At 51.8% G+C, this 26,234-nt stretch overlaps 1 protein-coding gene across 10 annotated transcripts in view; it reads left to right on the top strand.

Moving 5' to 3' along the window:
* The window catches only part of ACACB (acetyl-CoA carboxylase beta), a 2,338,068-nt gene that overhangs the window by 2,152,194 nt on the left and 159,640 nt on the right, over positions 1 to 26,234 (top strand). For all 10 annotated transcript variants that reach the window (XM_078667379.1, XM_078667377.1, XM_078667383.1 and 7 more), the window contains one exon: positions 20,427 to 20,581. In XM_078667379.1, the coding sequence (XP_078523505.1) occupies positions 20,427 to 20,581 (155 nt within the window). The remainder of the gene's footprint in view (positions 1 to 20,426; positions 20,582 to 26,234) is intronic.

The following is a 26,234-nucleotide window of genomic DNA, read 5'->3' as shown; positions in this document are numbered from 1 at the left end:
GATCTATTCGCCACCAAAAAGAACGCACAATGTCATCAGTTCTGCGTGTTGGAATTTCCAAGGCGGCACTCGCTTGGCGACGCTTTTCGTCGCGAGTGGAGCTGCGGTCTGTGTACGCCTTTCCGCCTATACCACTTCTGCCCAGAGTGCTGAAGAAAATCCGGCGCGACCGGGCCCAAGTCATTCTTGTGGCTCCGGATTGGGCACGAAGATACTGGTATCCTGGGCCACTCAGCATGGCATCGATCCCCCGATCCGACTGCCTCTTCAGGAGGATCTTCAGTCGCAGTAGCAGGGGACGGTCCTCCACCCGAACCTGTCTAGCCTCCACCTCCATGTGTGGAGATTGAGCGGTGACAGTTGACAGCTTTCGATCTTCCTCCCGAAGTCTGTGATGTCATTGTGGCAGCCAGGCGTCCCTCCATAAAAACGGTATACGCCTGCAGGTGGAACAAGTTTGTGGCATGGCGCACAGCTAAAGCTGTGGATCCCCTTTCTGTCCCTCTTACTGAGGTCCTTCTGTTCCTTCTCTCTTTGGCCCAGCAGGGCTCTGCTCTGGGAACTATCAAAGGTTATCTTTAGACCATTTCCGCCTTTCTACGGGTTCCTAATCAGCCATCTCTTTTTAAGTCCCCAGTTGTTAACCGTTCTTTTAAAGGCATTATGCACACGTTCCCTCCCGTGCCGTTCATCATGCCTCAATGGGATTTAAACCTTGTCTTGACGTTTCTGATGTGCGCTCCGTTCAAGCCCCTTCATAACTGCCTTTGCCTCTTCTCAGACTGCTTTCCTGGTTGCTATCACCTCTGCCAGAAGAGTGATGAGCTCCAGGCTCTTTCTTCTAAACCTCCTTTCCTTTCTGTTTATCCGGACAAGATGGTTCTAAGGACCCGTCCTTCTTTCTTGCCAAAGGTTGTCACCCCTTCCACATCGGGCAGACCATCACTTTGCCCACCTTCTTTCCGACTCCGCATCCTTCCAAAGAGGAAGAGAGGCTCCACCGTCTGGACCCAAAACGTGCGCTCTCCTTCTACCTGAGCCGCACACAAAAGTTCCGGGTGGATCACCAGCTCTTTGTTGGTTACTTGGGTGCCAAAAAAGGTCAGGCCGTGCACAAACGGACCATCTCTCGGTGGGTCATTCTCTGCATCAAGGCCTGTTACTCGTTGGCAAAAACAAGCCTCCTGTTTGGCTGCGTGCCCATTCCACCAGGGCAACAGCAGCCACGACTGCCTTGGACGGGGCGTTCCCTTACAGGACATTTGTCAGGCAGCTACGCGAGCCACGCTGCACACGTTTAACAAGCATTACTGCCTTGACAGTCAAGTCCGGCGAGACAGCTTCTTTGGCCGTTCGGTTCTCCGTGACTTTCTGGTGTAATCTTATTCGGAGACCCACCACCTAGGTTGGTATTACTGGGGTATCTATTCTAAGGTAAGGAATCTATCAATAACGTGTCTCTTTCAGATGTACAAGTTACTACTTATGTAACAATATATCTGTAAGAGACATTAGTTAGTGATAGATTCCTACCGCCCCACCCATCCTCCCCGTTCTGCAAATTGATTACTTGGGTTAAGGACATCCCTTTCAGGGCCCTAGTTTCATGGCACCAGTAGTCGGTTTCTTGCATGGCTCTGCATTCCTGGCGCGGAAAGTCGCGCACAGAACTGACTTCAGCGCGCATGGGTGGCACCTAAGTAGTCTCCTTGTTGTCATCTCGGCGCATACGACGCCAGCGACGGACGCGGAGCCACACGACGCCACCTACTGATGCGCAGGAGTACTGCTAGCAAAACTTTCCGGATCCAGTCTGACGCCTGGGGATATTCTAAGGTAAGGAATCTATAACTAACTAATATCTCTTACATATATATATTTTTTCAAATCTTTTTATTAATGCACATAAAATGAAATCCTAAAACACATACAATAAATACACTGGGTTGCATCTCACACGCATTACATATAATTATGTCCTCCCGATCAAAGAAATACAGCAGAAATAACAACATACGGGTTCAGGGGTCCTCCGACATTACTGGATCATCCGGTTCGGCAGGAGGAGCACATATATCACCCCTATACGTATTCCAGGGCCCCCAAATCTTCCCCCATTTCTTGGGTCTCCCCTTAGCCACATACACCGCCCGTTCTCTAAATATGCACCGATCCAAGTCTTCCATCCATTTCCCAACCGTAGGCGGCTGATTGGCCCCCCACAATTGAGCGATATTACGCTTGGCAATACCGCATGCCAACGTGGCCCACACCTTTCCATGGGACGAGAGGTCAGTTGGGTCCCAAACATTCAGGAGACATCGCCGCGCCTCCAACTCAAAGCTCACTCCCCACACCTCACGTACCTTGGCATGAATAGCAGACCAATACCCTCGAATGAGAGCACAGTCCCACATCATATGAAAGAACGTTCCAGCCTCGCCACATCCTCTCTTGCACGCATCACTCGCAGCCAAGCCCATTCACACCATCCGTGGGCCAGTCACATAGCAGCGATGGAGGATCTTTATTTGAACCAGTGAGAGCCTCATTTGAATTGCAACGACCCTCGGAGAGGCCACGGCCTCCCTCCAGTCCTCATTATCTAGGATCAGTCCATCAGCTGTCCACTGGTCCCTGAGTACCACCAGGGGATCCTCTGTGTGATTAACTAGTTTTCTATAAATCAAGGAGATCATCTTCGTGGGAAGATGACCATCCAACACTTGATCCTCCAACGGGGAAGCCTCCGGGAGCGTCGTTTCCCGGGGAATACCAGCAAGCAGCGCATGCCTAATCTGGAAGTAACGGAACCTCTCACTCCCTTGCAATTGATATCGTTCCTGCAAAGTTTCAAACGGGAAGATCCCATCCTTACCCCAGAGATCTCCTACTCAGGAAATCCCAATGAGGTCCCATTTGTCAAAACCCTTGGACTTCCATAAACTGCCCAAGCGTTCAGAATTCCAGAGAGGTGTAGCCAGTGTCATCTTCCCCTCCCATTTGAGGGAGTGGTTAGCCTCGTGCCAGACCTGAACAGCAACCGCCGCCGGTCCCACCAGGGGAAAACGTCCGCGCCTCGCATACAGTGCCCTAGTAAATTCTCCCTCGGGAACCTGACCGCGGTCCATGGCATAGCCGGGGTCCAACGGCGAGCCATAAATGGCCTGATTAATTGCCGCCAATTGTGACGCCCAATAATACTTAGGGATGTTAGGCAGACCGATCCCCCCGTCATACCACGGCAACGTCACTTTCGCAAATGCGATTCAGGGCCTCGCGTCCCAAAGAAGCTGTCTCTGGAGAGACTCAACTTCCCTGAAGTACGACAAAGGAACCGGGTCCATGAAGTTCTGGAGAGCGTATAGGAAACGAGGATGAGCCATCATCTTAAACAGAACAGCACGACCGAGAAGAGAGAGCGGAAGCGATTTCCAACGAGTCACCTCGCGTCTGTCGAACCAGGGGGGGCAACAGGTTATTGGAGTATCTGCTCTGAGGGTCCAAGGATATAAAGATACCAAGATATTTGAATCCCTCCGTTTCCAGTTTAACCGGACAACCTGGAGGAACCTCCAGGGAATCACCACTCAAAACAAAAAAGGACCGACTTCGTCCAGTTAATGGCGAATCCTGAATATCTTCAAAACACCTCCAGAACGTCTAAAAATGCTTTGAGCGAAGTCCGAGAAGAGGTCAGATACAACAAAATACCATCCGCATAAAGCAATATCTTGTCCTTCCAGTCGGGTGTCCATCTGAGCCCCCTGATCGACCTATCCCAACGGACCCAAGCCGCAAGCAGCTCGAGCGCCAACGCAAATAACAGCGGGGAGAGAGGACATCCCTGTCTGGCGCCCCTCCCCAACGCAAAATCAGCCGATCTATTGTTATTGACAACTACTCGGGCCAGCGGACCGGAGTATAAAAGGCAGACCCAAGAAACAAACTCCGAGCCTAAGCCCATCTTACCCACAACGGCAAAAAGATAGGGCCATTCTACTCTGTCAAACGCCATTGTGGCATCCAAGGATAACAACATCGTCGGCTCGTGTATTTGTGATGCCCCTCCGAGAACCCCATGCAAACTGCGCAGATTAAGAGCCGTATTCCAGCGGGGCATAAAACCTGACTGATCTGGATGAGTCAGTGTCGTGATGACCTTTACCAGGCGGGTCGCCAACAGTTTTGCCAAAACATTTGGTTCGGCATTTAACAAGGAGATCGGCCGATATGAAGAATATTCGGTCTTCGGCTTACCTTCCTTATGCAGGACTATAATGTTCGCAACACGCTGATCATACGGAGGCAGACCCCTCTCCCTACTCTCCACAAACATGTCCCTGATGAAAGGAGCCAACTTATTCGCGTTTACTTTGTAGAGCTCACCAGGTAGCCCATTAGGGCCAGACGCCTTACCAGAACGAACCCCTCTAATCGCATGCGCCACTTCATCATTTGTAAGGGGAGAGTCAAGAAACTCCTTGTCCTCATCCGCAAGTGTGGGCATCGGAATATCACGGACCAAGTCTGCGTTCTCAGACTCCGATTATTTACATTCAGCCGCATATACCTTGTTATAATAGCCAGCAAACACGTCCACAATCTCCTGCGGGTTCGTGATTTTATCTGACCCAGTGGGTTGCAGCACCGGAACCAACCGCGACGCCCAATCCCCTTTCTCCAACCAGGCAATCAGTTTCCCAGCCTTGTCCCCGTGTTCGTACACCCTACTCTGGGTATCTGCCAATTTTGACTTTGCGTTATCCCGGGCCAGGCTCCGGTACTCATCCTTAAGGAGGCTTAAATGATGCAGCCCCTCCGACACTTCCCGCTCCAGCGCAAGCAACTCTGATTCCACCCTATCAATCTCAACGCGCCCCTCCTCCTTCTTTTCGGAAAGATACGATAGCAGTTCCCCTCTAAGGACAGTTTTGTACGCTTCCCATAGGGAACACTTGGAGTTCACCGAGTCTACGTTCTCATGAAAATATCTGTCGGCCACTCGCACAATCTCCTTCTTTGCCACTGGGTCTCGGAACCTCCAAGCGCTAATAGGTGCAACCCGGGCCACATCACGCCCTCCAAGGTCTAAACTGATCCAAATAGGTGAGTGATCCGAAACCCCCCTAGCCAAGTGCCGCACCTCCCGGAGCCACGCAGCCTGGGCCGCAGGCACCAGTACATAATCTATCCTGGAAAGGGATTTGTGCGCAGCCGAGACATGTGTGTATTGAGAATCACTGGGGTTCCTAAGCCTCCACCCATCAACCAGACCAGTAGTGTCCACAAAATCAGCCAACCACCTCCGGGACGGCAACAACTCCTGAGCCGGGCACCTATCAACATACCCATCCATAACTGCGTTGAAATCGCCACCAACAATCAACAACCCAACAGGCAACGTTAGAAAAATCTTGCACAGATCGTGAAATGTGTCAGTCTGAAGGGCCGGAGGAACATAAACAGACAAAAAAGTTACAGTTCTCCCCTCCCACAACCCCGAAATGCCAGCATATCTACCCCTATTATCAGTCCAAGCGGCCTGTATGGCCAGCGGGAAGGTGTTCTTAACCAAAATCCCGACCCAGTCGTAAAACTAGCATGCGCAACCAACTTATAGCCCCCTCTGTGGAGAGCGATGCACCGCTTTCCCATAAGGTGCGTTTCCTGCAATAACACCACATCTGGGGAGTGTCTCCGAATCAACTGGCCAACCATACCCCTCTTAATCTTGTCCCCCAATCCATTCACATTCCTACTCAATGCGGAGATCCCCACCACTCCTTTAACGGAGGACATAGCCCTGCCAAAAAAAACAGGATAGCATGTTGACACCCAGTGTGAAAAAAAATGACATACAATAATACAAAATACAATGAAACGCAAATTCACCCAGGACCTGCACCCCTGCATACGGCTTTCGCTCATCCCCAACTAGCAGTGTGCCTGTCGCCCCCAACTAACCTACGAAAATCTAAAGGTAGAACACAGAGGAGGGCCTACGAATCGACCCCCCCCCTGCTCCCCCCCGACTCTTTACGGACACCCCTGCACCCTAAAATCCTCAACAACGTCATGCACACAATTCTGCAGGAGGTCCAAATTCGAACCCCGCCGAAACACCCCCCGGAACAACTGTCCAATGCCTCCCGCTGAACTCACGCTACACCAAGTCATTGTTCCTCAGCTTCCCCCTGTTCGCTGGACTCCTTGTCCGGCCGCTGCACACTATCCAACCAGTCCGCTGCCACATCAGGATTATCGAAGAGCCAGGCCCTCCCATCAAGTTCCACTCAAAGACGGGCAGGAAACATCAAGGCGTACCTCATGCCTTGTCTCTCAGTTTCTTCTTGATCGAGATGAACTTCTGCCTCTGTTTCTGCACCGCCTGAGAAAAATCCAGAAAGAACAGGAGCGTCGCATTCTCGAATTCCAAAGGATCAGCCGCACGAGCCGCCTGCAGGATAGCGTCCCTGTCCCGAAAATTAAGGACTCGGGCAATGATCGCTCTGGGATTCGCCCCAACCCGGGGCCTGCCGCCCGGCACCCTATGAGCCCGTTCCACCGTGAAAAACGTACTGAGGCCTTTTGGTTTGAGGTGGTTAAGGATAAGGTTCTCCACAAAAAGTTCCATGGCCTGCCCCTCCGCCTTCTCCGGGACACCCAGGATGCGAACATGGTTGCGTCGGGCCCGCCCTTCGTACTCATCCAGCCGCCGATCGGTGCTCTCCCTAGAAGTCCGAAGATCACGTACCTCCTGCTGCAACTGGCTCACATCGTCTATAAGACTCGCTGTCTTCACCTCAGCGATTTAACCTTCTCGTTCCCCTTCGAGCGGTCCGCCCTGATCATCCTCATTTCTAACGACACGGTGTCAAGCTTAGTATCCAGAGTCTCCATTTTCTGGCCCAGGGACGTCTGGACCCCATTGATAGCCGCCATGAGGCCTGTTAAGGTTGGTTCTTCCGCAGCGGAGCGATCGTCGGCGCCGCCTCCCGGTCCCTTCTTAGACTCCTGAGGTGACCCCTTAGGCAAAGAATACCTATCCAGCTTGTTAGACTGCGCCTGCCTGCCTCCCCTGACGGTCTTAGGCAGCTGTTTTTTCCGAGTCCGTCTTTGTCGCCATCTTGTTGCACTCCAGGCGACCACCATCGAGGTCCGGGATGAAGCCCGGTGGACACCCAGCCGATCTGTGCGTATACCGTCTCTCCGACAGGGGCCTGACCCACTTCAGTGTCCCAGGTTCAGGCAGCCGATACCCCCGGTGCGAACGTCCACCAGAACCACATGCGCCGCAAGCAGCCCCTTGCACCTGCAGCGCTCCGCATCAATCATGGAGACCCGGCATCGTTGCAAATGCCCTCCGGGATTCAATGGGGACCTCCACCAGCTTGTAAGTCACCTCCGGGACCCCCAGCACACAGGGTGAGACCGATCGTCTCCCGCCCTTCACCACTATTAAAACTAGCATTACCGCCTCAGCGGAGGCGTCTTCAGGGCACCCCACCAGGGACCCCCAGGCAGGCCTCTGTGTAGCCCCAGACCCAGCCCCAGTAGCCACTGCGGGGGCCGACAATCCCACCAGTCCGGTATCACGGGCCCACAGGGGGACCACCACACACCCGGTCTGTAGTTCAGGGACCCCCCTCCTCCAGGGGCGGGGGGGCCCAGAGAAGCAGGCGAGGCAGCAAGAGGGCAGCAGCCAGCAACCCCCGCGACCACCGACCGGACCGGCACAAGGCCGTCCCGGGGGCCGATGTTGACTAACTCCGGCCGGGGGGTGCTGGAACTCAAGGCCCTGGCTTCCAGCGCGGTCGCCGGGGCACCAGGAGAGACTGGGCACGTCTCCGCGAGCTCCGATTGGGTTCCCCCGCCCGAATCACGGGTAGGGGGACAGGATAGTATGCAGGATCGCGAGCCGGTGGAGCGGGGCCGGCCGGAGCCGATCTTCAGGCGGCCATCATGGTCGCCGGCTCGGCTCCTCCCCCTTTGATCTCTTATATCGTTACACAAGTAGTATCTTGTGCTTCACAATGCCAAAAAGACACCCCTGCACCCGGAGCCCCTGGGTCTTGGGGAGATCAAACAACAGTGTCCCGATACTCCAGCACATCCTAACTTGCCTGTGCAGCAGTAGGTCTCCTTTAATCGGCCTCCTGGCCTAATGCCTGCAGCCTTTTTTCGACTTTGAGATTCCCCTTTGGTTTGCATTGGGCATTGTTGGAACTCCTCACCTGGTCGCCTCTGTGCCACTGGAGGTGTAAGTTTGGTGCTGCCTTGTTGGTCCCTGTGCTTGTCTTAACCTCCGGAGATTGGGTTACCAAACCGTGCTACTTACCTATAAGTAGTCCCACTTTGATTGCCCCCTTTCTCAATTGGATAACAATGGCAACAGATGCAGAGTTTGACCTCTGCACCCGGCCGCCTCAGTCCCACTGGTTGTGCAGTTTGGTCATTTACCTGAACCTTACGTGGAACTGATTCTTTATCCAGAAACTCAGTATCGTAAATCGTGTACTTACCTGCATATTGGTGATTGTGTTTCCTCCCAAAGGATAACTTTGTATAGTTGAAAAATGCACTGTGCCCACTTTTTACATTGAAAAGCACAATATTGCAAAACGTATCTTCATTCAACAAAGTATCTTTGGTTCTATAAAATAAATATACTAAAAGTATAATTTTTACAATTCAATGGTTTAGGATTTAGTCATTGAGTGTGTTTATAATTTGTGGCCTGTGTGTGAACAACAAATGCTTAGCACTGCCGTCTAATACGCCTAACTGCTTGCCCACACTACCCCAAAAGAGAGCATTAGTATTATCTACTTTAGCCTCTATAAAGCCTCTGGTGACCCACTGGACTCTGTGTACATTGTACCTCATTTTGGAATAATATATACAGAGCGAGCTTCCTATGTTCTGAATCAAAATCGGTTTGTGCTGGCCAAGAAGCACCCCTCTTCAGGCCTGTGGGCTCATTCAACTGGGGCCAATGCCTCTACAACGTCATTGGAAAGGTGGTGCCAGTACTGGACATCTGACATTGATGCACTCGTTCACGAAAAGCTACTGCCTTATAGTCAGGTATGATGGGGGCAATTGTGTCTTCTTGTACTTGCAAGAACTTTTGTTCTGAGTCCATTCCCCAAACCCTCTACCTTCATAGGGTACTGCTATGGTATTTGTTACTTTCCTTTGGTAATACTCTTTCTGGAGCATACTCTAACTGCAGGTTCCTCAATGCTCTTCCACCTCCCTGTTCTTTGGAGTGAACTACTGAACATTGTTCGATTTTGGCACACTCTCAACTGCAGTCTTTCTGAGTACTCCCAGTCTTAAGGCTCAGAAGAATAAAGATTACTAAACTGACATCAGTGCTCAGGAGTGGCTCTTAAAGGTGTCTCTTTTCGGTCACTTCCGGGACAGTACTGTCTCACTGCGGAGCCATACTGCACCACCTGACACCACGCAGAAGCATTGCGTAAGCTTCTTCGAATCCATTCTTGTACCAGGGGATAGTCTAAAGATGAGGATTCTGTGAGTATCTAGAGTATTCACCTGAAAGTGTGTTACAGAATGTAACTAACTTGTCATTTGTACTCTTTTGGAAATGTTAGTCTTGTTGTGACTTTGAGTTGGAATGGTTGTTATGTGTTAGAAACTAAATTATGCATGTCAATGTATGTAATCAAAATGCATTAGGAATGCATGTGGAATTATTTCTAAATATCACTGCATTATCAAAAAAATAGAATTAGATCACTAGCACTGTCATTTCAGGTTTGAAGTTGGTATTTGACAATTTCTACAGTCGACAATCGGTCTTTATAATTTTTCAAGCCCAGACAACAGAGATTTGTTTTCTGCGTCTATAGAATGCTATGTTTAATGTGTACTAATTTGCCTGCAAAAGGCTGGACAGGTTTCAGCTAAACTTGATGTATATATGTCACATTGCCTTTCCTTTTCCTATTACCTTCACAAGCACACATTCCTCCTGAGCACTCTACCCCCCTTCGAGCACCGTTTTTACCAAATATATAGACAGTTGTACTGTCTTCTATAATCATGCAACGATTAGAAAATACATTGTATTTATCATTGATGTGTCATTGTGATGCTTGAATAATTCAATGTTGTATCACGCAGAATTTACCTCTACTGTGACCTTTTCTCAATGTACTGTACTTTACCCGGGTCCAGTAGTATTTCGGGTTGCCCCCATTGTCATTTAACCCCCCAATCTACACAATAGCAGCATCTCAGGTCCAGACCTTGCTTGGTTCTCTTCTTTTGTATGTCAGTCATCTCAAGGATTTTCACTCGGGCATTTCGTCTGTCCCGACAACATTTCTACCTGTGGTATCCCAGAAGGGTCTCTGTTATCCTGGTATCTTTTTAACCTTTGTGTTTACCTTTATTCCTTCTCGTACGCTCCCATGGTTTCTAGTGTAATGATGATGACACCCAGATGCTAAACACTTCTCAAGCCTCTTGGATCTGTGCATCACCTCTTCTAATTTCAAGTTCTGAAATATACCAAGGATTCCCCCTTTAATCTGTTCTGAAAAATGTTCTGGGTTGGATTTTTCTTTAGCCTCATGGGATCTACTGGTGGTACTGTACTCTATAAGAGCCTTAAAACATGACACAACATCAAATTTAAAAAATAAAAATCAGCTAACAAATTTTATAGATGAACAGAAAACACCCCATCGTAATCTAACATATTATCTTCAATTTTCAGGCTCCCCGAATGATGCAGCTCCACCTAAATGCTCAGTGTCATCCTTGACGAGGTGATAGATCACATTAGTCACTTGACTACCTTGTCTTTTCAGAAATGCCTTGTACCAGAGGCATGGAAAAGAGCACAGGTAATTCCCCTGAAAAAGAAACCAAATTTACATGTGTCCCAACTTCAGAATCTACGTCCTATATCTCTGCTTCCATTCTGTATGAAGGTAATAGAGAAAGTAGTTAATCTGCAGCTTATGGATCACCTAGAGAAAGGCCATCTCCTACAACCGACTCAATCGGGATCTAGAGCGAGATATTCAACAGAATCAGCCATCCTATACTCCACAGAACTATTGAGACAGACAGCGGACGAGGGACAGACAGCAGCGTTGGTACTTTTAGATCTAAGTGCGGCATTTGACACAGTGTTGCACACCACGCTGCTGACATGGCTGTCAAAGATAGGAGTGGTAGGATCAGCCTATTAGTGGATAAAGTCCTTCCTGGAGAATAGAAGCTTTCAAGTCCACTGCCCCCCATTTAAATCCTCGTCTAGACAGCTGAAGCATGGGCTTCCACAGGGCTCTAGTTTGAGCCCAACATTATTCAACCTTTATATGGAACCCCTTGCCCGCATAGTGGAATCATTTGGTGTAGATATCATTACCTACGCCGATGATATTCAACTAATGATCACCCTTACCCAGGGCCAAAGTGAGGCAGCTGTAAACTTTTCCACCTGCCTGAGGTGTGGCGCCGCGGCCAGGGCGACTGACGCTGGAATCTGGGGATCACGGTTCGATCCCCGGCTCCGGCGGCAGATTAGCCTAGCACCATGTGACTCTGGGCAATAGCTCGCTTAATCTTCCCGACGGCCCCCAGCGCCTAGAGACCCTTACGGGTGATTGTGCGCTTTACAAATGTGGACTTTTACTTTACTTTTTACAACGGTGGCAAGTTGGATGAACAATATCTGTCTACATCTTAATGGGGATAAGACAGAGGTGCTAATAATTGGGAGAACCCCTTCCATATGGTCATCAGCTTGGTGGCCGGCAGAATTAGGTCAGACCCCCTGCCCCGACAGAAACAGCAAAGAACTTAGGAGTCCTGTTGGATGCAGAGCTTTCGTTTAGGAAGCATATCACAAAAGTGACAGGCAGGTGTTATGCAATTCTCAAAACCTTACGGAAGGTACTAGACCTCCTGCCCATCAGTACTAGGAAATCCTTTATTCACGCCCTAGTTACCCCACACTTGGACTATGGAAATGCTCTGTTTATTGGTCTTAGTCAGAAGGGGCTAAAGCAGCTCCAAAGAGTCCAAAATGCCGCTGCACGTTTGGTGCTGAATCTGCCGAGAAAAGCATCAGGGAAGCAAGCTTTAGCGAAGTTACACTGGCTACCCATCAGAGAGCGCATTTTATTTAAAGCATTATGCATCTCCCATCGCATAGCCCATGAGAAAGGACCGTCCTATTTGAAAAAGCTCATAACCATTCACCGCCCTAAACAAAATCTCAGGTCGTTAGGGAGTATGTTGTTCACAGTGCCCCGCATCTTTAGGGCAAGAATGGGAGGCCGATCATTTCGTTATCTGACGGCTAGTCACTGGAACAAACTCCCCATTGATCTACGAATGGAACCATCTGAGATGAGGTTTCGCCTAAAGTTAAAGACCCATCTCTTCCCTCGCATATGAGAGCATGTGCTTAAACTGTCACAGTCTTAATTGCTCTTTTCAGTGGTGGGCTCTCTGGGGCGGATTGTATCCACAGCGCGGGGACACACTGTTTTGAGTGCAACCAGGCGCTCTACAAATGGTTTTATTATTAATAATATTATTATTAATTGCTAAGAAGATAACAACACAGTAGAAGTGCATTGTAGAAGTACATTCTGATGTATACTTATAACCAGATTCCGCGCGTAAAGAATATCCGCAGGCACCAGACTGGATATGGATCCTCGCTCAGCCCCACCCTCTTCAACGTCTACATGAGCCTCCTCGCACGCCAATACAACCTAAACATCATCTCCTACGCTGACGACACCCAGCTGATCCTCTCCCTCACCAACGACCCCGCCACCGCCAGAGCCAGCCTCCAGGAAGGAATGAAAGACGTCGCGGAGTGGATGAAGACCAGCGCCTGAAACTGAACTCGGACAAGAAGGAAGTTCTCATCCTGGGATCATCCCCCTCCGCCTGGGACGACTCCTGGTGGCCCCCTGCACTGGGCACCGCCCACGGACCACGCACGCAACCTGGGCTTCATCCTGGACTCCTCCCTCACGATGACCAAACAAGTCAACAACGCCGTCTCGTCATCCTGCTTCAACACCCTGCGCATGTTCCGAAAGATCTTCCGGTGGATCCCGACCGAAACCAGAAAGACGGTCATCCAGGCCCCCGACTGGACTACGGGAACACCCTCTACGCTGGAACCACAGCCAAACTACAGAAAAGACTCCAGCGCATACAGAACGCCACTGCACGACTCATCCTGGACATCCCCCGCCACAGCCACATCTCTGCCTACCTGAGAGACCTGCACTGGCTCCCCGTCAGCAAGAGAATCACATTCAGACTCCTCACCCACGCACATAAGACTCTCCACGACATGGGCCCCAAATACCTCAACAACCGCCTCACATTCTACACACCCACCCGCCAGCTCCGCTCCACCAGCCTCGCCCTCGCCACCGTCCCACGAATTCGCAGAGCCACCCCCCGGAGGAAGATTCTTCTCCTACCTGGCGGCCAAGACATGGAACACCCTCCCCTCCCACCTACGGCTGACCCAGGACCATCTCTCCTTCAGGAAACAACTCAAGACCTGGCTGTTCGGGCAGTAGCGGATCCCTCCCCTCCCAGCGCCTTGAGACCCTAGCGGGTGAGTAGCGCGCTATACAAATATGCTTGATTGATTGATTGATATGCAAATTCTGCAGCAGTGTTCCTATGTTCCAGTAGGTGGTGCTGTGTTGCTCTGTGTTGACTTTTTACAGGCCTGGAAGTGGCTTAGTACAGCTGCATATAAGCGCTGCCCCTGCTTGGTAATGCCGTCCTGGAGCTTTGTTCCAAACTTTGTCAATCTTCTAATGACTTCCAATGTTCTGCAACAGTGCTATGGAACGATATTCTCATAAAAAATTAGGTGTGTTTGTGATGTTTTTACATTCAACAAGTTTTTCCTTTTTCACCCAAAGGTGATTCAGGAGCAGGAAGCTCTAATGTCTCTGAAAATAAAAAGAGGTTGCAGGCGAAGCACAGTTTCTCTCCAAGTTGCAGGTCTGCTTGAGATCCAGTCTCAAGCTGTCCACTTTCTAGTCAAAGTCTTTCAGTAAGTCGTATTGTAGACATAAGCATATGAAGGCCCAGGGGAGTTCAACTCATCCTACTAGATAGCACATTTCCACTGTCACCCAAATCTTTTCTAGTGAACAATGTCCCCACTAAAAAATTGTGTGTTTGTAGTGTTTGGTCTTCAGTCCTGACTCTGAGTTGAATGTCAGGTATACTGTTGTGCACCCAATAACATTTTTGATAGAGACTACTAATAGCAAATTTCTCACCTTGTGAATTCCCAAGTTATCACACAGGATCCAGAAACGTTTTTGCAAATTTCCTCATGCATCAGTAGGTGGCATTGTGCAGCTCTGCGTCAGGTCTGTCTCACCTCGAAAGTGAGGATGGGCCACTATATAAACGCCACCTCTATACTTTGATGTCAATTCCTTTCTTTCTGCTTCTACCAGCGTGGATCCAGAGCTTCTTGAACCCTGGCTGTCTTGACAGTGATTATCCCATTAAGTACACCATTAGATCAAGATTGGACTCTACCAACTCTTTGGGTAAGGCATTTGGGATCAGTGTGGTTCATCCGGCACCACACATGGATTTTCTGCACAGGACATGCCCTTTGATGGCTCTAGGCTGTTTGGCCAAAAGCTAACTCAGTCTAGGAAAGCAAGGCCACTGCTCCTTTTCCAGGTCTAGCTTTACCTATTCAGCACTCCCTCAACAACCATGCCCCTTTCAATGCTTTGATAGGGGTTACCAAAAAATACTGCAATAATATATGCCTCCACAAAAACAGGACTTCTAGTCCTCTCAAGGTTGTGGCCGGGGAGCAAACCAGCAGCATTCAAGTCCCCAGGGGCAACAAGCTAATCAAACCCCAGCCAATCGTCCCGCAGCTGCCATAAAACTGCTTTAGTTTATCCTTTGCGGTGCATGATCAACCAGTAGGAGGTAGCATTACTTCCCACCTTCCCAGTTGGGAGGGCATTGCCTTTGATCAATGGGTGCTCCAGATCCTATAGAACTGATCCTCCCTACACATTCTGTCCTCCCTAACAGACATGTCACCCAAACCACATCACCTCTCAGAGGACCACTTGTCCACACTCTGCAGAGAAGTTCAGGCTATCCTGGACAAGAGAGCAATAGAGAGGGTGCCGGCATCAGAGATCAGGACTGGTTGCTACTCACGTTATTTTCTGATGCCGAAGAAGGAGGTAGGCCTCCATCCCATCCTCGGCCATGGTCCTATGAACTGCTTCCTCTGGAAGGACAAGTTCAGAATGTTAATCCTAGTCCAAGTTCTATCTGCTCTGGATCCAGGAGACTGGATGGTAACGCTGGACCTGCAAAGGGATAGGCTTCGAAGTCATCCAACTTCGAGAGTGGGATCGAGAGATGTACTAGTCTGCTATCGAGCGGGCCTGACTCAGAGGGGGGAATGGTGCTATTCATGCTACTTATTTCCGAAGAAGACAGGTCTCAGTCCCATCATCGACCTTTACCTGTTGAACACCTTTTTGAGGAAAGACAGGTTCCAAATGCTCACGTTCTTTCAGCTTAATCCAGGTGCCTGTATGATGTCCTTGGACTTGCAGAACTCGTATTTCCATATATTTCTGCTGTCCCCAGGCGTGAGACTGGACCCGGAATTTTTTTTTTTTTTTGCCACAGCATCCCTGCGCGCCGGGGGTGGGGCGACATCACGCGACTCTGCCCAGGCGTTGTCAGCGAGGTCACATAAGCCCCACCCTGGCGCGCCTAGTTCAGTTCTTTCCTTTTCCGTGTGCAACGTGCCTGTTTGGGGCCCTCTTTTCTTCACCAATTGTCTTCTGTCTGGTGGAACAGTGGGCGAATCCTTCAGGCTTCAATACTTGCACGTCGTGTGGGCATCTTATGTCGGCGACTGACCCTCATCTCATTTGTATGTGGTGTTTGGAGGAGGATCACGGCACCACTGATTATGAGGCGTGTAAACAGTTGAAGCCGAAGTCGCGGCGGGAGCGCAGAATGAAACTTCTAGTGGCGCGTCTCTCTAGGTCGACCTCCTCCCCTCGATCAGCTTCGGTAGATGGCTTCAGATACGGCCGTGGTCCTCGTCCGATGTCGCAAGAGCGTCGCTCCCCGATGGGGAGGTGTCGCAGTTTGTCCCCGGGGGCTGGTATTCAGCCTTCCGTGGGCTCTCGGCGGGTGATGCAGCCCCGCGTGCCATCGTCCTATCCACCGTTTCCCGGTGAGTGGGGCGTCGAGAGTCCAGACGGAGATATACGCGGCGGCTTTGTGGGCCTCGCTGAGTCTCCTCCTCCTTCCCCTCCTGTGGCGTCGTCGGATCCCTTGCCTTGCACGGGGCCCTTCGTGGCGCCGCCGGCAGCTCCGGCGCCAACTGGTTCGGATCCAGGCTTGGAGGATGTGGTGCTGTTGGGGTGCGGCCCCTCTGGGGTCCCTCCTTCAAGCCACGGCGCCTCTGCCTCGCCGCAAACTCCAGCGGGAGTCCCTGTGGTGTCGTGGGCGGTCGCTGGGGCTCGGGTCGCATCCCCGAGCCCCAATCGGCCCACTGGGCAGGCGAAGGCCTCCTCCAAGGCTGAGCTGACGCCGCCACGGGGTTTGGTGACCTCTCCTTGTCCCGCTCTGGGTCGAGGCGGGTTGGGGACTCCTCGTCCCCCTCCGGGCCCTTCTGGTTCCTCCCCGCGGTCGGCTGCCTTGTCCGAGGGCGAATGGGAGGTTGGTTCGTCCCTGGTGCCAACGCATGGGTCGCCGGACCGCCTCCGTAACATCCTGGGCCAAGGCTGGCAGAGGACTTCGGTTCACTCCCCCGGTCCCTCTCGTCCCTCCACGCAGGTGGCTCCCCCCGCGGAGGTCGAGTTGGCGCCGTGACTGCTGGGTTTGGTCCTTTGGGATGCCCTTGCTATAGATGGTGTTTCCTGGCCATTGAGTCCTCCTTGATGGGATTTTGGCATTGTTGGCTGCTGGACGGCCCTTGTTGCCTGTGTGTGTGTGTTTTTGCTTGAGTAGCTACACAGACTTGGCCCTGAGATTAGGCCTTCTGTTTTTTTCTTTGGGCGGATGTCAAGCCTTCCTCTGGGTCATTTTTTTCCTGTGCCGCTTTGCTTTCTCCTCTGCTGCAGAAGTACTTCCAAAGAGGGTTCCCATGTTTTGGGACTTAACGTACCCTATGTGGGGTAGAGTGGTAGCTGTTATATAGCTATGCTCTGCTGGGGAGTGCTGGTTGCCTTCGAGTGCCTGTTCTCCATGGCGTCTCTGTATGTTGCTATTGCTTCTTGAGGTTGTGTGCGCCGCCCTTGTAGTGATGGGCACGGTCATTTGTTCTCCTTCCTGATCTTGTGCTGAGGGCTGGGATGCTTCTGTGTCCTTCATGCTTTTGGCGGCTTGTGGTTATGGCTGCCGTTTGGGCTGGCCTGTTGCCTTCTCTCTGGGTGGGCTCGCCTCTTCCTGGACTACTTCTTGTTCCTCTGCGTGTCCTGGCGTTGAGTGGTTGCTTGGTTGCCCTGGGGATGGAGTGGAGTTCTTCGGCCTCTCCGGCTTTGTCCTTGGTGCCTCTGTTATGAGTGTATGGGCCTCCACTCTTCCTTCTTCCTCCTACATCCCTTCTGGGGCTGCTGGCGTTTGACTGGTGGGGGTCCTCTTGCCTGGTAGGGACGAGGTTGCCTCCCTGGTCTACAGGGCTGGTCCCCTATGGGCCTTCTATCCTGCCCAGACTGGTGGGGTCCTTTGCAGACCCTCCTTCCCTGTGGGTATTGCTAGGGTATCTATTCTATGTGAAGGAATCTGAGGCTAGTAGTCTCTATCAGATGTACGGGTTACTTACCTTTGGTAACGATGTATCTGGTAGAGACAGTTCTAGCCGCAGATTCCTTCTCGGCCCACCCTTCCTCCCCGTTCTGTGAGGACCCCATGGCTGGTCCTTGGTACTCTCCTCCCAGTGGGGGGCCATGTCCTCTGTGGGTACCTTTTTTGGCTCTTGACGGTGGTTCCGTCTGGTGGCTGTTATTCCCTCCTCTTTGGTTCTGGAAAGGTGAGGTTCTGGTGCTTATGTGCCCAGCTGCTTGGGCTGCTCCGGGTCGGGAATGTTGCCTCCCATCTCTTCCTTCCTCCCTTCCTCTTGCTGCTAGGTGCCTGGCCCCTCTACCACGTCTGAGTTGGGGCCCTCTGGTCGTGCCTTACCCTTGTTTCTGGGGGGAGTCGGTGCCCTCTAGGCTAGGGTGGCTGGAGGTTGGTTGTTTCTTCCTGTTGGGAGGGTCTTCCCTTCCTTGTTTCGGGGTGGGGTTGTAGGCCTGCTGCATGTGACATGACCTTTATGCAGGTTCCCTATCTCCGGGGCAGAGGTGGGGGGTTGCTGTCTATGTATTGGCAGGGTGGCTGTTCTGGGCTCTGCTCTGTTCTTCTCTCTTTCTCTGCCCTTGGACACTGCGGTGTTGCACTGTTTCTATGGTGTTTCTTTTTTGTATACTCGTTCGCACACTGTTCCCATGCTCCCACAGTTTTTTATTTGGTGGCTCCGCGTTGTGGTGCGAAACAGTTCTCCGAAGAAAACTGACGTAGGTGCGCCGGGAAGGCGCTTATGTGACCTCGGTGACGTCACGTGTGTGGACGATGCCTGGGTGGAGTCGCGTGATGTCACCCTGCCCCCGGTGCGCAAGGATGCTGTGGCAAAAAAAAAAGTTTACGGGTCCAGTCTCACGCCTGGGGATGATTCTACGTGAAGGAATCTGCGGCTAGAATTGTCACTACCAGAGACATCGTTACCGAAGGTAAGTAACTCGTACTTTAGTCCCACCTGTCCCAACGAGGGATCATACTCCCTACAATGGAATCGGTGTTGGGGTATGATTCCAACATGTTTGATACCAAACATGACCGGGTTCGTTGCAGCCACCATATAGTTAGACATCTCGTAATGACTGATGTCCTCTATATGTATTAAAATGGCTGACCACACTTACAAAGCCTGGAGAATCTACTCCGGGGTTGTAGTGGGTATCCTGTTCATGCAGGGGCACCCTCACACTTATAACCAAGCACCCTGCCCTCAGGACTGAAGAGCCTGCCATAGGGGTGACTTATAGGGTTAAAGTGGATTGAGCTCAGATATAAGGAAACTTCGATCTGTTGTGGGAGGTGCAAGCACCACCTCGCACAGGCTGTAATGGAAGGCCTGTAGTCGCAGTTTAAGTGGACTGCCATGGGGGCATAACCCATGCTGCAGCTCATGGGAGACCCCTGGTGTACTTATACCCTGGGTAACTTGGTTTGTTTATTTTATTTACCATCCACTCAGAAATGTTGACTCCATTAAGGACCATAACTGGGGTTGCTGATGGCTTGCTCCCATTAACAAATTTAAAAGATGCTAATATTAACCATCATTCCTAAAGACCTAAAGAAGTAAACATGCAACATGTTGATCTCTTATGCAATAACACGTACAATACCTTTAGGTATTTATCCACTGAGGCACACACTCTATCAGTATACCTGCTCAGCAAAAAAGTGATTCAGACATAGTTCAGACTCCTATATTCTGGAAAAGAGGGCGAAGATCTTTTTAAATTTCATTTAAACATTTTGGGCAATTGAGCAGGACATGTAACAATGAGGATTATGCCACCTACCAAGGAAAACTCGGTATGTCCCTATCTTCTATCTGCCCCTTAAGGTTAGACAAGGAAGCCTGAGGACCATTACGCAAAGAAATATGTGCCACATCAATTTCCAATTCGGTACTCACAGAACATTCAGGATTAGAGAGCATATAACTTTCAATGTCCAATCTTGCCTCTTTAATTTTATTGATAGTTCCCAAAAAAACATTATCATGTATTTATATAGACTTCTTTTACAAACGTTTTAAAACCGATCTACTCAGATGTTCTTCCCAAGACATCTTTTGTAAGTATATAGTTGAAGTAGTCCATCAAAGAATCATGCTGCTGTTGTCCGCTTGAAGCGTGGTGTCATCAAGAAATACGTTGCCACTAAGTTAAAAAAGGGTATTAAATCAAAGCGCAACACATGCAGCAAAAACGCTCGGTTTCAATGAGTGTAAGCCTTTTTACTTTGATTGATTTCAACTAGTATGAATGACATCGAGTTTAACTGATTGGTATAACCATTTTTGTCCAGTGATATAGATGTTACAAGGCCAGCTACTTGATCACCTAGAAGATCAACGTCTTATTTTGAGTGGCAAAAGAAAAACCAGTACATTTATTCTTTAACTTGATCCCCAGTCATTTTTGATTTATTGGATGTTTTGTCTTGACCTTTTACCTTCTTGAATGTGTTAATATAAGCAGAATGTCTGTTGATAATTGATAAATGAGAGCGATTCAACATTTGATTGTGTTTTGGAAATCTAGGCACACCAGAGCTGTCTGAAGATGAATGTAAAAGGCTAGAAAGACAGCTAAAATCTCGGGAAGAACTCCTGCTGCCGATATACCACCAAGTGGCTGTACAGTTCGCTGATTTGCATGATACCCCAGGAAGAATGCAAGAAAAGGGAGTCATTACAGTTGAGTACAAATGTTAAAAAAATATTTTTTAAGTATTACTAAAGCTTTATGGTATTCGATCTTTTTACTTGTGCAGTCACATACTTAATTGCTGATCCATCAATTCAGTTTTCCAGCTGCTTGAGATATGTTTTATGACCATATTTCCCCTCAACAGCAATGACCCCACTATATTTTCTGAAGACTGAAGATACGTGTTACTCCTGGTGACTTCTCAATTTTTTTTAAATCTGTATTCTAATCCAAATATTTGCCTACCTTAACCCCATGTTGAATATGATATGTTAATTGAGCAGAGTGCTGAACAACAAAAGCCTCTTTTGGACATGACAGCAGTGCTTCCCCTACTTCAGAAAGTATTCTTGAATCTCGAGTGTGCATTGAAAGTTTCAACTCGTCTAACTCAGTGCCCATTTTATTTTCTCGTGTTGTGGTTTTCCGATAGGATTTGTCTTTCTTGCTGAAAATCTCTGATTTTATTTCTGATTTTATTGTCTCAGCTCTCGAGATATTTGGTTCAGTTGTTTATCCTTGTGGATTATAAGATGGACAGCGAAGACATCAATACCTATTCATCCTACATTGTTGTAGAATTTTAAAGAGAATGGCACCTAGTTGTTTGAGGACAGTTTAACTTATAGCAGAGAATAGAGGAAACGATGAATGCTCTGCATCCTCCTATTAAGCCAAAGACTCTGTAGACTTGTTAATGCCTTTGTGGCTTAACTAAGCAAGGTCTTACATCTGGATCTCCAAAAAGGACAGATTCTATAGGAGAGGTTCCTCTTTGCTAGCTCAAGTTAGAGAACAAGTGATGGTTACGGTTACTGAATACCCTTAGCACCTGTAATCCATGCACCACCACCTGTTATTGTGCCACTCGTTTCAAAGTCATTCTTCACCATTTTGCTTCTTGACATGCAAAGGGCCTTCACGTTAAGCTATACAGATCTTGTTAATGACAGCAGCATTAGTCAGAAAGTGTGAGTGTCTCTCATTGAGAGGTACCTCACTGTAGTACTTCAACAACTAGATGAAAGAGAAGACCTTCCGCTTTTAATAATAGGTATAGTGCTATCTGAAAGAAACAGGTTAGTATTAGATTCCTTACCTTAGAATATCCCCAGGCGTCAGTCTGGATTCGGAAACTTTTGCGTAGCAGTACCCCTGCGCGTCGGTAGGCGCCGTCTGCAGGCGTCCCCTGCGGCTCCGCGTCGTCGGCGTCGTGCGCCGTGATGACGTCGCTGGAGTATATAGACGCCGCCTCCGCGCGCTGACGTCAGTTCTTCTTTTTTCCGCGCCAGTTAGCGCAGATCCGAAGAGCAGTACTCCGGTCTTTTGACCAAGTTTTGTTAACTTTAACTCTTTCTTCAAGGTGCCGGTAGGATGCCCGGGTTTAAGAGTTGCGACGGGTGCGACCGAATGATGTCGGTCACCGACCACCATCGACTCTGCCTCCGGTGTCTGGGCGCGGACCACGACGTCGAGTCCTGCGTCGACTGCCGGGCCTTGACAGGTAAAGCTAGAGGGGAGCGGTCCCGCAAGCTGCTCGAACTCCGAGTGTCGGCCCCGCGTCGAGAGCGGTCCCGGTCCGGTCGGAGGTCGAGGGAGCGGTCGAGGGAGCGATCGCGGAGCCGCCATGAGCGCTCCGGGAGTCGCCACCATTCCTCCGGTTCATCAGGTAAGCGACACAAGAGGTCGGGGCGTCATCATCGTACCCCCGACGCCCGCGTGATGCGGCCGGGGGTTCGGGTGGCCCCGCGGCCCCGCATGGGTCGCCGACGCCGTCTGCCCCATACCCGTCGGTCCCTGGGGAAGGCGCGTCGCGCGAGGAGAGTGAGGAGTTCCTCATGGCTATGAGGGCGATGTCTCCTCCGGCGGGGCCTACGGCGCCTGCGGGCCCGTCGGTCCCGTCTGGGAGCCCGAGCGGTTCGGGTGCACCTGCCCCGACGCCGCCGAGTGCTCCGGCCCCGGCGGCTCCGGCGCCGCTGGGCCCTTCAGGGTCGTCGCCGGCTGGTCCTCCGGCCTCTCCGGCGCCGATTCCATTGGGGCAACCCGTGGTGCCGCCTCCGCGCGGCGCCGTGACTCCGCCGTCGGTTCCGGCCGGCGCCGCGCGGCGCCACCCCCGATCCCTCTCTGACTCCTGACGCGGAGTCGGACCGGCGTCGTCCGACGCCGAGTCCGGCGCCGTTGGGGCCCATTGGCTCCGAGGAGCCGGTTTATATCGTCGACTCGTGCTATGGCGATGAGGACGAATATGGAGAGGGTTGGGAGGGGTCTGAGGACCCTTTGTCACGAGCCTGCCAGTATGACGTGGACTGGGTAGGTGACTTAGGTGAGGCCAGTGGTCTGGACGAGTCGCCCAACCCTGGGTTTGTCTCGCCTTCCCCTGTGGCGTCGGAGGCGGGGGCTGCCTATTCGGTGGTCCTGATGAGGGCTGCCAAGGCTTTGCGCCTTGAGCTCCCCGTCGCTAAGGTGAAACCTAACATCCTCACCGAAGTATTTAAGCCACAGTCGTGCCCACAGGAGCCTCTGCTACCATTTAATGAGGCCCTGACGGATGTCCTTTTGGGCACCTGGTCCAGGCCCGCTTCCGGTGCACCGGTTGACCGGAACGTTGCCAGGCGTCACCGTCCGTGTTCGGACGACCCTGCCTTCCTTTCCACCCATCCCTCCCCGGAGAGTCTGGTGATCCAGGCCTCCACTTCCCAGTCCGCATTCCCGTCGGCTCCGCCCGATCGGGAATCGAAGCGATATGACCAATTTGGCAAGAAGGTCTTTTCGTCTTTGAGCGCTGGACTGCGGTCTTGTAATACCGCATGCCTCTTGGGCCGCTACACCCACTCTCTGTGGGACACGGTCGCGGAGTGTCTGCCGCAGTGCCCGCAGGAGGTGCGGGACAAGCTAAACCAGGCCTTGGTTGAAGGCCGGGACGCGGCGAGGTATTCGATAAGGTGTGGTCTTAACACGACCGACTCGCTGGGACGGGCTATGTCCACGACGGTGGCGATTCGTCGCCATGCTTGGCTGAGATCCGCCAACTTCTCGCCGGATGTCCAGACTGCCCTCATGGACATGCCTTTCGATGGCAGTCGCCTGTTCGGTGACAAGGCGGACAACGCGCTTGAGCGCTTCAAGGACTCCAGGGTCACGGCCAAGTCCTTGGGTCTTTCGACCCAGCGCCAGCAGCAGGGTTCGTTTCGCCCCTTTCGTGGCCAAGGAAGGGGCGGTCCCACGCGTGCTGCCAGCCACGCGCCGCAGAACGCTCCCCAGCGCGGTGGCGGCCGTGGATTCCGCCATGGTGGCGGTAGAGGGCAGCAGCGAGGTCAGTCCACACCTCCCCCCGCAGCAGCCTCCAAATCTTCCTAGTCCGAGCTTTCGGGCCCATGTGACGCCAGTGGGTGGCAGGGTTCGCCATCACCACTCCCACTGGCGCACGATTACATCGGACAGGTGGGTGCTGCAGCTCGTCCGAAGGGGCTACTCCCTCCCCTTCGAGTCCACTCCTCCAGCCATGCCACCGCAGAACCACCGTGTGTCGGGGGACCACTTGACACTTCTGCAGGAGGAAGTTACGGCCCTCTTGGCCAAGGGGGCCATCGAGCGCGTTCCTGGGCCAGAAGTAGGGTGTGGTTGCTACTCCCACTACTTTCTGGTGCCCAAGAAGGACAAGGGGGGCCTACGTCCTATCTTGGACCTACGGAACGTCAACGGCTTCCTCCGGAAGGAGAAGTTCAAGATGTTGACTTTGGCTCAGGTCTTGGCTGCTCTAGACCCACAAGACTGGATGGTAGCGTTGGACTTGCAGGATGCGTATTTTCACATCCCCGTCCTGCCGGCCCACCGGCGTTACCTGCGGTTCACGGTAGGCCACGAGCACTTTCAGTTTATCGTGCTCCCATTCGGCCTTACCAGCGCCCCACGGGTGTTCACGAAAGTGATGGCGGTGGTCGCAGCTCATCTGCGCCGGTTAGGGGTTTCAGTCTTCCCCTACCTCGACGACTGGTTGTTGAAGGCGGGCTCGCCCCAAACAGTCGTCCACCACCTTCAGATGACGGCAGACCTCCTGCACGAGCTGGGGTTTTCCATCAATGTGCCGAAATCACACCTGTGTCCCTCTCAAAAGCTCCTTTTCATCGGAGCGGTTCTCGACTCGGCGCAGTTTCGGGTTTATCCTCCGGAACGGCGGGTCCGGGATATTCAGGCTCTGATTCCCATCTTTCAGCCGTTGTCCCGGATTTCGGTCAGGTTGACGCTGCGGCTTCTGGGGCTGATGGCCTCCTGCATCCTTCTGGTGCATCACGCCAGGTGGCGGATGCGGGCTCTGCAGTGGGACCTGAAGTTTCAGTGGGCCCAGCATCAGGGCAATCTGTCCGACCATGTCCTGATCTCGGAGGGCACTGCGAGACAGTTGCAGTGGTGGCTTACGGACCGCGATTGGGTCAGAGGCAGATCCCTCTCCCTTCCCCAACCGGAGCACGTGGTTGTGACGGACGCGTCCCTCCAGGGCTGGGGTGGCCACTTGGGAGAGGAGGAGATCAGAGGCATCTGGTCTCCGGCGGAGTCCCGGCTCCATATCAACATGTTGGAGCTGCGGGCGATTCGCCTAGCACTGAAGGCATTCCTCCCCTTTGTCAACGGGAGTGTAGTGCAGGTGTTCATGGACAACACCACCGCCATGTGGTACTGCAACAAACAGGGCGGTGTGGGGTCGTGGACCCTTTGCCAGGAGGCTCTGCGCCTCTGGCAATGGCTGGAACGTCAGGGCGTGACTCTGACGGTTCAACACCTGGCAGGTTCTCTGAACGCCAGGGCGGACGAACTCAGCCGTCGGTGCTCGGTGGATCACTAATGGCGTCTGAACTCGGACGTGGCGAACGGCCTCTTTCAGCAATGGGGAGAGCCTTGGTTAGATCTATTCGCCACAGAAGAGAACGCGCAATGTCATCAGTTCTGCGCGTTGGAGTTTCCAAGACGGCACTCGCTCGTTGACGCCTTTCGGCGCGAGTGGAGCTGCGGTCTGTTGTACGCCTTTCCGCCTATACCACTTCTGCCCAGAGTGCTGAAGAAGATCAGGCGCGACCGGGCCCAAGTTATCCTTGTGGCTCCGGACTGGGCTCGAAGATACTGGTATCCCGAGCTACTCAGCATGTCAGTCGGTCCCTCGATCCGCCTGCCCCTTTAGGAGGACCTTCTGTCGCAGCAGCAGGGGACGGTCCTCCACCCGAACCTGTCCAGCCTCCACCTCCATGCGTGGAGATTGAGCGGCGACAGTTGAGGCCATTCGACTTGCCTCCTGAAGTCTGTGATGTGATTCTGGCAGCCAGGCGTCCCTCCACAAAGTCGGTATACGCCTGCCGGTGGAAAAGATTTGTGGCATGGTGCACAGCAAAGGCTGTGGATCCCCTTTCTGCCCCTCTTTCCGAGGTTCTCCTCTTCCTTCTTTCTCCTGCCCAGCAGGGCTCTGCTCTGGGCACTATCAAGGGCTACCTTTCTGCCCTTATCGCCTTCTTAAGGCTGCCTGATCAGCCATCTTTATTCAAGTCCCCTATTGTACTGAGATTCTTGAAAGGCATCACGCACATGTATCCTCCTGTTCCGTTCGTGATGCCTCAGTGGGACTTGAACCTGGTTCTGACATTCTTGATGTGC

This window comes from Lissotriton helveticus, chromosome 11, assembly GCF_964261635.1.
Source record: "Lissotriton helveticus chromosome 11, aLisHel1.1, whole genome shotgun sequence".
Classification (NCBI taxonomy): Eukaryota; Metazoa; Chordata; class Amphibia; order Caudata; family Salamandridae; genus Lissotriton; species Lissotriton helveticus.
The sequence above is the reverse complement of the archived record's forward strand: the minus strand, read 5'-3'. Positions and strand labels throughout refer to the sequence as shown.